The 10,000-nt window shown below is 47.8% G+C and overlaps 1 protein-coding gene across 11 annotated transcripts in view; it reads right to left on the reverse strand.

Moving 5' to 3' along the window:
* LOC125027954 (heterogeneous nuclear ribonucleoprotein K-like) overlaps window positions 1–10,000 on the reverse strand; it is a 135,480-nt gene that overhangs the window by 35,670 nt on the left and 89,810 nt on the right. For 8 of the 11 annotated variants that reach the window (XM_047617141.1, XM_047617139.1, XM_047617143.1 and 5 more), the window contains one exon: window positions 4,021–4,115. In XM_047617141.1, the coding sequence (XP_047473097.1) occupies window positions 4,021–4,113 (93 nt within the window). In that variant the 5' untranslated portion in view covers window positions 4,114–4,115. Of the gene's footprint in view, window positions 1–4,020; window positions 4,116–5,896; window positions 6,111–6,432; window positions 6,605–7,053; window positions 7,679–10,000 lie in introns of those variants that run through there. The other 3 variants (XM_047617145.1, XM_047617138.1, XM_047617142.1) reach the window with 3 other exon arrangements.

Here is a 10,000-nt window from a genome sequence, read left to right on the forward strand (position 1 = left end):
TCGCGAACTCGGGACTGGCGGGGACCGAGGACTCTTCCTTGGGGATCTCCCTTCAACACTTAGATGCACTATCCGTTTTTTTTTTTTTTTTTTCAGAGAGGTACATTTGCCGTTTTATCTATATATTGAATTAACTACTTATTTTACTTATTTAGTTATTAACTTTTTGACAGAAAGGTGCATTTCCCGTTTTATCTATCTATTTATTATTTTTTGTATTATTACAGAAAGGTGTATTTTCCGTTTTATGTATTTATTCATTTATTTACTTTTTTTTTTTTACATAAAGGTGCATTCCCCGGTTCATAAAAAAATGCGGTTTGCATTTAGTATTGAGATAACTAGGCATCTTAATATTTAAAAAAAAAGAGGAGATTATCATTCCCATTCACTAAAAACAATTAAAACGACTACCTGTTATCTTATCAAATCATTAAAATAAATTTAGCATTCACCACGGATGCCACAGCTAGATGTCATGCACAACTTAATAATTTAAATATCACTATGCACGTAATAAAAAAAAACAAAAACATGCAGGAACTCCCAATACATACCCATATAAACGCCCCACACACACACACACACACACACACACACACACACACACACACACACACACACACACACACACACACACACACACACACATCCTGATCTACCCATACAAACAAGTCGCCACCCCCCACCCTCTCCCTTACCCCACCACAGCCTCACCCCCCCACACCCCCCCACCCCCTTCAGCAACCGAAACAAGGCAGCGACACGCTCTCCGCCCGCTAATTCCCACCAGGTGTTTGCTTCATGTCAGAATGTACATGAAATTGGCGGATGCTGCACACTTCCGGTTACCCCCCCTCCTCTCTCTCCCTCTCTCTCTTCTCCCCTTTCCCTCTCTCTCTCTCAGCTTTCCCCCATCACTATCTCCCTCTCTCTCCCCGCTTTCTCCCCTCTCTCTTTATCTCCCCTCCTTCCTCTCTCTCTTTCACTCGCCTCCCTTTCTATATCTTTTACCTCCCCTCTTTCCCTCTCCCTATTTTATCTCTCTCTTTCCCTCTCCCTATTTTATCACTCTCTTTCCCTCTCCCTATTTTATATCTCTCTCTTTCCCTCTCCCTATTTTATCTCTCTCTATTTCCCTCTCCCAACTGTCTCTCTCTATTTCCCTCTCCCTATTTTATCTCTCTCTATTTCCCTCTCCCCACTTTCTTTCTCTCTCTTTCCCTCTCCTCACTTTCTCTCTCTCTCTTTCCCTCTCCCCACTTTCTCTCTCTATTTCCCTCTCCCCACTTTCTCTCTCTATTTCCCTCTTCCCACTTTTTTCTCTCTTTCCCTCTCCCCACTTTCTCTCTCTATTTCCCTCTCCCCACTTTCTCTCTCTATTTCCCTCTCCCCACTTTCTCTCTCTATTTCCCTCTCCCCATTTTATCTCTCTATCTATCTATCTATCACCAACAAAATTAAACCAAAAACAGAAATCTTTCATTAAAACAATATGACACATTACCCGGAAATTCCTAACACCCCCCCCCCCCCCCCCCCACACACACACTTTAACAACACGCTGCACTTCCCTCGAGTCAAAAGATACACCTCTTAAAACAAAGCCTGAATTTTCCATTATCTACGTACAAACGGTTCTGAATAAATAATTTAATTCCTAAGACATACCATTAATACAAACTTCAAAAATGAAAATCTAAAAAAAAACAGCGTGCAAAATACTGAAATACGCCTCCTAATAATGACACCCACACATCACTCAATCCAAAACTTCCACGAACTGTATATGAAGATTTTTTTTAATAAATCTTTCTTTTTATATACATAATTAAATCCTTAACATTTACACGGTATGCACACGGCATTAAGAAACGTAAAATCTTAAAAAAAAAAAAAAAAAATAACCGTAGCTGGAGGGAAAATTAAAATGGAATAAAATTCTCCTCATTATTACGGCATACGCAGTACTAACTAATTATCAAATGTGTCTTTCCTTCCATCCTCTATACCTATCCCTCCTCCCCATAATGTTCGATAATTTGACCTCTCTCTCTCTCGTTCCTCTTTATTTTCTGGATTCTATTATTCCAATCTACATTTCTTTCCTTTTTCTATCTCTCCTCTCTCCCCCCTCCTCCTCTACTTCTTTCCTCTATCACTCTTCCCACTACTAAAATCACACGAAAAAAACTATATTTACCAATCTTCCTTCTCCCCCCCTTCCCCCCCTCCCCCTCCCATCGCCTTCCCCTCCCCCTCCCTCTCCCACCCCTCCCCTTTCCACCGCCTTCCCCTCCCCCCTCCCTCCCCCCTCCTCATTCCATCTCCACTACAACCCAGCCGGCCAAGAGAACCAAGGTATGCTAATTAACACCTGGATAACTACATACTCTCCACCTGCTCTCCTCCCCCCCTCCTAGTCACCCACCTGCCCACCTTCCCCTCCCTCCAACCAAACGGCCGCATGACGCCCAACGTATCACAGAACAATAGCTGAAGAGGGGGAGAGAAAGAGAAGAGAGAGAGACACAGAAAAGAGAAGAGAAGAGGAGATGAGAAACGGAGAAAGAGAAAGCGATGAGAAAAGGAGAAAGATAAAGAAAGGGGAGAGTGAGAGAGTGAGAGAGTGAGAGTGAGAGTGAGAGAGAGAGAGAGAGAGAGAGAGAGAGAGAGAGAGAGAGAGAGAGAGAGAGAGAGAGAGAGAGAGAGAGAGAGAGAGAGAGAAAGGCGCCAACGACATGGATATAATCATACCTATTTACTTATCTATTTATTCGCTAACCCCTTTTATTTTTCTGCTTATTTGTAGTATTTTAAGTCAATCAGCTGCGGTTATGAGCAAACATTTAAGTGGCAAATAAATTACTTTATTACAGGAACATATTATCCCTCTCCTCTGCAATTTAAAGAAATCAGTTATCAATAATAATAAAAATATAATAAATGATTTTCCATGTACCTTCTAGCTCTCTCTCTCTCTCTCTCTCTCTCTCTCTCTCTCTCTCTCTCTCTCTCTCTCTCTCTCTCTCTCTCTCTCTCTCTCTCTCTTCCTATCTCTCTCTCTCTCTCTCTCTCTCTCTCTCTCTCTCTCTCTCTCTCTCTCTCTCTCTCTCTCTCTCTCTCTCTCTCTCCCTATCTCTCTCTCTCTCTCTCTTCCTATCTCTCTCTCTCTCTCTCTTCCTATCTCTCTCTCTCTCTCTCTTCCTATCTCTCTCTCTCTCTCTCTCTTCCTATCTCTCTCTCTCTCTCTCTTCCTATCTCTCTCTCTCTCTCTCTTCCTATCTCTCTCTCTCTCTCTCTTCCTATCTCTCTCTCTCTCTCTCTTCCTATCTCTCTCTCTCTCTCTCTTCCTATCTCTCTCTCTCTCTCTCTTCCTATCTCTCTCTCTCTCTCTCTCTCTCTCTCTCTCTCTCTCTCTCTCTCTCTCTCTCTCTCTCTCTCTCTCTCTCTCTCTCTCTTCCTATCTCTCTCTCTCTTCCTATCTCTCTCTCTCTTCCTATCTCTCTCTCTCTCTTCCTATCTCTCTCTCTCTTCCTATCTCTCTCTCTCTTCCTATCTCTCTCTCTCTTCCTATCTCTCTCTCTCTTCCTATCTCTCTCTCTCTTCCTATCTCTCTCTCTCTTCCTATCTCTCTCTCTCTTCCTATCTCTCTCTCTCTTCCTATCTCCCTCTCCTTTCCTATCTCTCTCTCTCCTTTCCTATCTCTCTCTCTCCTTTCCTATCTCTCTCTCTCCTTTCCTATCTTTCTCTCTCCTTTCCTATCTCTCTCTCTCCTTTCCTATCTCTCTCTCTCCTTTCCTATCTCTCTCTCTCCTTTCCTATCTCTCTCTCTATTTTCATATCTTTCTCTCTTTTCATATCTTTCTCTCTTTTCCTATCTCTCTCTCTCTCTCTCTCTCTCTCTCTCTCTCTCTCTCTCTCTCTCTCTCTCTCTCTCTCTCTCTCTCTCTCTCTCTCTCTCTCTTCCCTACACACACACACGTACCCCCCTCCCCCCACACCCCCATCCCCTCTCACCTTGCTCTGAATCAACAAGCGGAGTTCTGTGTCCCCGCCTGGACGGGGTCGTTTTAACGGGGTCTCTCCTTCCATCTCCGACATCCGCTTCATCCCTACAAAGACAAACAAGGAACAAGAACACGTTAGCAAACTGCGGTTTCGTTTTGGCTTTCTATCCTCGCGTCATCCTCAGGACAACAATAATTATCAATGGTAAACAAAATGGGAAATTACATTTTTTTTCCTATTAAATTTTCCGGTTATTTTCGTCGTCCTCCGTACACAACATAAATCAGTAAGCAAAGAAATGAATAATATAAAACGAGTAACTCTCGTAATAAACGAGACTTAGTATAATAGAAATAAACATATATGCGCATATAATATATAATATATATTATATTATAGTATATATATATATACTATATATATATATATATAAAAAGACTGAAATTATATTTAAAAAAATAGAGCTTACACCTAAAAAGGTTCTGGCATGGGCTTGACCTGACCCCTATGATTCTGGAGATAAACCCATAAAGAAGTGAATCGCTGATAATATTCAACAATTAATATACTATAATTATATAGATCATAAATAAATAAACAAATAAATGTGTGTGTGTTTATACATGGGTGTGTGTGTGTGTGTTTGTGTGTGTGTGTGTGTGTGTGTGTGTGTGTGTGTGTGTGTGTGTGTGTGTGTGTGTGTGTGTGTGTGTGTGTGTGTGTGTGTGTGTGTGTGTGTGTGTGTGTGTGTGTGTGCGTGCGTGCGTGCGTGTGTGTGTGTGTGTGTGTGTGTGTGTGTGTGTGTGTGTGTGTGTGTGTGTGTGTGTGCGTGCGCGCGCGCATCAATGCTCATTAGGAAAGACCTGATAAACAGATCCAAAATAATTAATAATTGTCAACTTGAAAACAAAATTCAAGAAAACTATTACTTAATAACCAAGTAACGACCAATAAAATTTTTTCCCTATTAATAACAACGATGACGATAAGGTAATGCCAATCATAATGGCGGCAATAATAGCTACCATGGTGGGGGACGCTAATAAGAAGAAAAAAAGCCCAGTAACAATGAAATTAACCACAGAGATAAATACAGTAAATAACAAGCAAATAACAAGAGCAAGCGCGATCCTCCGTAAGAACCCAGGCCCCACGAGAGGCCGAGGCGAGGCCTACTCAACCCAGCAAGCGGGAAGGGGGGGGGGGGGGGTGACCGCGTGGGTGACGCCGATCCAGAGCGTCATGCACGGCCGGCCTGCACAGCCACGTGGGGGAAGAGGCCATGGCGCTTTGCATGAGGACAGGTGTGCTCATCATAGGACAACGGGCTGTGTATGTGCGAGTGCGTGCACTTGTGTGCGGGGGTATGCGATTCACAGTATACTCTTACTCCGCAACACATACTGGCAATCTCTACCCTCCCCTTAGCCATCGGGAAATTAGACATTAGGCAACCACAAGTATTACTCTAAACACCAGTGTCATAAATCAAAAAAAATTGTATATACACTGCGTAAAAACCTATCTGCCGTGTCCCACCGAGCACAAGACAGGTGTTCTGATTACAGAGCTCGCATAAAAAGCCACGTAACCAGGGTAAGCATGGGCGCAACACTTTATCACATTTTTTTTCCACATACGACACAGAGGCTGCTACTTATACTTACACACGCGCGCAAAGAAAACTACTTATACAGCATTCTCTTTGTTATGGGGGAGGGGCGTACCTACCACGAACACAGGGCAGAATACGGATCGCTTATAAATGTACTCTCAAACATACCAACGAACAGAATAGAGGGGGGGGGGGGGGTTACACAATTCCGTGCACATACACACCGCTGGCAGAGGGAATCCACGCCTGTATGCATCACTCGATACTTACACAGGTACACACAGTCTCTCTTTCAGACGCGCGATCGCCTTGGACTGACGCCACAGCAGAAGAGAGGAGAAGCAGCAGCACACACACTCACAACACAGGTGTTCTCCACACTATGAACGTCAGGAGGGCGGGGGAAGGGCAGGGAAGGGGGAGGAGGGAAGAGGAGAGAGGCAGGCAGGTGTGATGGCGCTAGGGACGAGAAGGGACGGGACGGGGCAGGGGCGGGGATGCCTGACGACAGGGCGGGACGGGCGGCCGGGTGCGACGCTCCCTTGCGCTAGACTGCGTCCGTCACACCAAGCGCTGCGCTAAGGGCATGCGGGGGAGGGGGACGGGGGAAGGAGGAACGGGAGGGGGGAAGCGAGGAGGGGGAGCGCGAAGAAAGGGGGAGTGCGCGTCAGGTGTAGGTCACATAGGAGGCCAGGCCAAGTGAGGTCATGCCCGTAGGAATCACTTGAGAGCTCAAAATACCCAAACCCTCCCCCCTTCCTCTCCCGCAACACACTCGCAGGACACAACACTCGCTCTGCGGTTACCTTCTACAGGGTCGAGCTCAGAGTCCGACATTGGCGCGCGGGCGGGGGCGACAAGACAGGAGAGGACACGACCCAGGCAGGACGGCTAGATCGGGCCGAGGGATGGTCAAGGACGCAAGGCGAACGGGCGAAGGTGCACCACCTCAGCAGGACCTCGAGGGCAGGAGGAGAAGGGCACGCGCTGGGCACGGGCGGGAAGGGCGGGAGCGGGAGACGGGGAACAGAGGAGGCCCGAGGGCGAGTGAGGAAGGAAGCAGCGGGCGAAGGCGAAGGCGATGACGGGACGGTACGTGGGCGGGCGGTGAGGGCGGCGGCGGGAACCGTAATGGAGGGAATGCGACCGGCCGCTCACTGCCCACGACCGCTGGCCCTCGCTCTCTCCCTCGCTCTCGCACCCCCGCCGCCCCACGCCCGCCGGACGCCCGCCCAACACACCTGCCTGCCCGCCCGCGCCTCTTGCCTCTGCACCTGTGGCCTCGGCGTCCATTTTATACCCGCCCACCTGAGTCGCACCTGTCCTCACCTACCCTCTAATCCGGGGCCGAGGTCGACCTCTCAAGTCACCCTCTGCCTATCTCTTCGGCCGCGAAGGTCCCCCTCAAGTACTGCGGATGGGCGTACCTGGCCCGGGTGGCCGGGGCGCTGCGGGCGTGCTGAAGGTGTTCCCTGCCTAGCCGCCTGGCTGCGCGTGGGCGTGCGGGCGGGAGGGCGTGAGTGGCGTGGTGTGGTGGAGGAGGTGATGGCGTGGTGTGTGGTGTGGTGGTGCCAGCGCGGCGCCAGGCAGGTCCAAACCCCCCCTTCTGGACCCCCACACATGGCCAGTTCTCATTGGTCCTTGCGTCGCCCTTCCCGCCCCCGCCCTCGCCGTGCCCCCCAGGGGAAAGGCAAGCCCCTTGCCCACGGTGCTCTCGCTCTGCCCAAGACGACCCCTGCGTCCGGTTCTTTTGCCCCGGTGTCCGTACCCCCGGGGAGCCAGAGGGAGAGGGCGACCCCATGGCGGGCGGGGTCAGGGGCGGCGGCGGCACTGCGGCACGTGGCGGCCCTAATTGTCGCCACATTGTTTACCCGTTGCCATGGCGACGCGGCCGCTGACCAAAACAAACGCCGCTCGGAGGGCCTCGGAGGGCCGCCCCGGGCACGCCGGCACGCTAGCGGGGAGGGGAGGAGAGAAAGGGGGAGGGGCGTGTTCTCCCTCTGGCCCTCTGGTCCTCCAGCCCACCGCGGCCCACCGTGACCTGGCCAAGACCAAGGCTCGCCCTGGCGATGTGGAGCGAAGCGACACTGGCACGACCCACCCTGACCCACCCGACCCCTTCGATCCACCTTGGCCCACCCGACCCCTTGGACTCCCCCTTGCATCACCCCCCTCCCGCTCCGCCCTCCAGTCGAGCCCACTCAGCCCACCCATCACGATCTGACCCTCCCTCAACCCACCACTGGTCACATGCATGAAGTTCATGACGAAGGGGAAGACCCCCCCCCAACTCCGCCTCAGTCCCCGTCAAGGTGCATAGTAGGAGAGAGGGGAGAGAGTGCGAGGGGAGAAGGGGAAGGTGGAGGCGAGGGGAGAGACAGAGAAATGCAAGGAAAAAGGGATCTTGTACTACCCAGACATAAATTCCAATATTGCTTTTCAGCGCGTCCGTACCGCACGAACCAGCGTTCTGCGCTCTTGCACGCACGCATTTTCTTCTTACGTCACCGTTGGACGATCTACACTTGTGCGCACTCATGCACTATGCAAAGAATACAGGTTCGCGAGAGAGAACGCCATGCAAGCTATGTAGTGTTGTGTAATGTATAGTGCACGCTGCATATGTACTGTATCGTGCGCATTGCTTCTGTACTATATCGTGCACGCGACGTATGCACGTAATTTAAGGGTACAGCCAGAACTTGCTCACTTGGATTGCACACAAACCATATAAAATTAATACGTGGTTCGTTATAAATCACGCAAAGAAAGTCATACGTAAAACACCTCCCGGACTCGCACGGACACGCACGGGCCTGGAACGCTAAAATGAAACAAAAAACACAAACAAACAAACACACACATACACACAGTCATACATGTACACCACTAATAATCAACACAAACTCCTAAGAAGCAAGGCAAGGACACAAACAAACAAACAGCCGGACAAACGACTTTATCGGGGTATGTGTATCAGCTTAAAAAATCGCAATCTTCATAACATTCTCCACTTGTGAATCAATATGGCTCCCTCTTCCTTCCCTCCCTCCCTCCCTCCTTTCCCTTCGTGTGTGTGTGTGTGTGTGTGTGTGTGTGTGTGTGTGTGTGTGTGTGTGTGTGTGTGTGTGTGTGTGTGTGTGTGTGTGTGTGTGTGTGCGTGCGTGCATGCATGCGCATTTAGTGTGTATGTACGTATGTATATGCATGTATATGTATGTATATGCATGTATATGTATGTACAGCATGTATGTATTTATGCATGCAAGTGTGCGCGCGTTTGTGTGTGTTTGGCGCTGGCAGGGCAAACTAACAGCGATAATAATCAGGATACAAGAACACCATCGCCATCAACAACATTAGTAATAACAACATAGCAGCAATATTAACACGAAACACCCGTAATAAAAATAACGAAGATCCCGACAACGGTAGAGATAAATATAACGATAATAAGAACACTGAAAACAACAAATAATAATGTACCAAGTATAAAATGCAAAAAATAAGAACACTGGAAACAAATAATAATAAATATACCCCAAGTGTAAAATGAAAAAAAATACAAATATTTAACGTGTTATAAGATTAAACTAGACCAATCTAATGAGAACAAAAAAAACAACAACAAATATATATATATATATATATATATATATATATATATATATATATATAATCTAAACAACGCCTAGAAATGCAAATACTGCCCTCCTTCCATCGAAAACACACCCACACACACACAAAATAAAACAACGGTTCAAATATTAACAACACTACCCAAACAAACCGCTCAAAACCTGGATAATATCAATCCCCACCGACAAATGACGACGCCGCCATTCCAGAGAGGGAGATCAGACACGAAAAATAGAAAATGAAAAGGAAAGAGACGACAGAAAAAAATATCCGATAATGACGACTGGACCCAAAATAATCGCCAAAGGAAAGAGGGAAGAAGGAAGGATGAAGGAGGCAGAAGGAGAGGAAGGAAGGATGAAGGAGGTAGAAGGATAGGAAGAAAGGAAAGAGGAAGAAGGGAGGGAAAGAGGAAGGAGAGGAAGAAGGGAGGGAAAGAGGAAGGAGAGGAAGAAAGGAAAGAGGAAGAAGGGAGGGAAAGAGGAATAAAGGAGGGAAAGAGTAGGGAACGAGTAAAAGGAGGAAGGAGGGAGAGAGGGAGAAAGATGAATAGAGGAAGGAGGAGAAGGATGGTAGGAACAACAAGAAGAGGGAAGAAAGGAAGGAAAGGGTAAGGAAAGAAAGAGAAACAGGCAGAGAAAGGGGAGAGAAAGAAGAACGGAGTGAGGGGCAGGAAACCAAAGGACGGAGGGATGGGAGAAAAAGAAATGGAAAGAAATGGGAAAAAAAAGAAGG

Source organism: Penaeus chinensis, chromosome 8 (genome assembly GCF_019202785.1).
Source record: "Penaeus chinensis breed Huanghai No. 1 chromosome 8, ASM1920278v2, whole genome shotgun sequence".
Taxonomy (NCBI): Eukaryota; Metazoa; Arthropoda; class Malacostraca; order Decapoda; family Penaeidae; genus Penaeus; species Penaeus chinensis.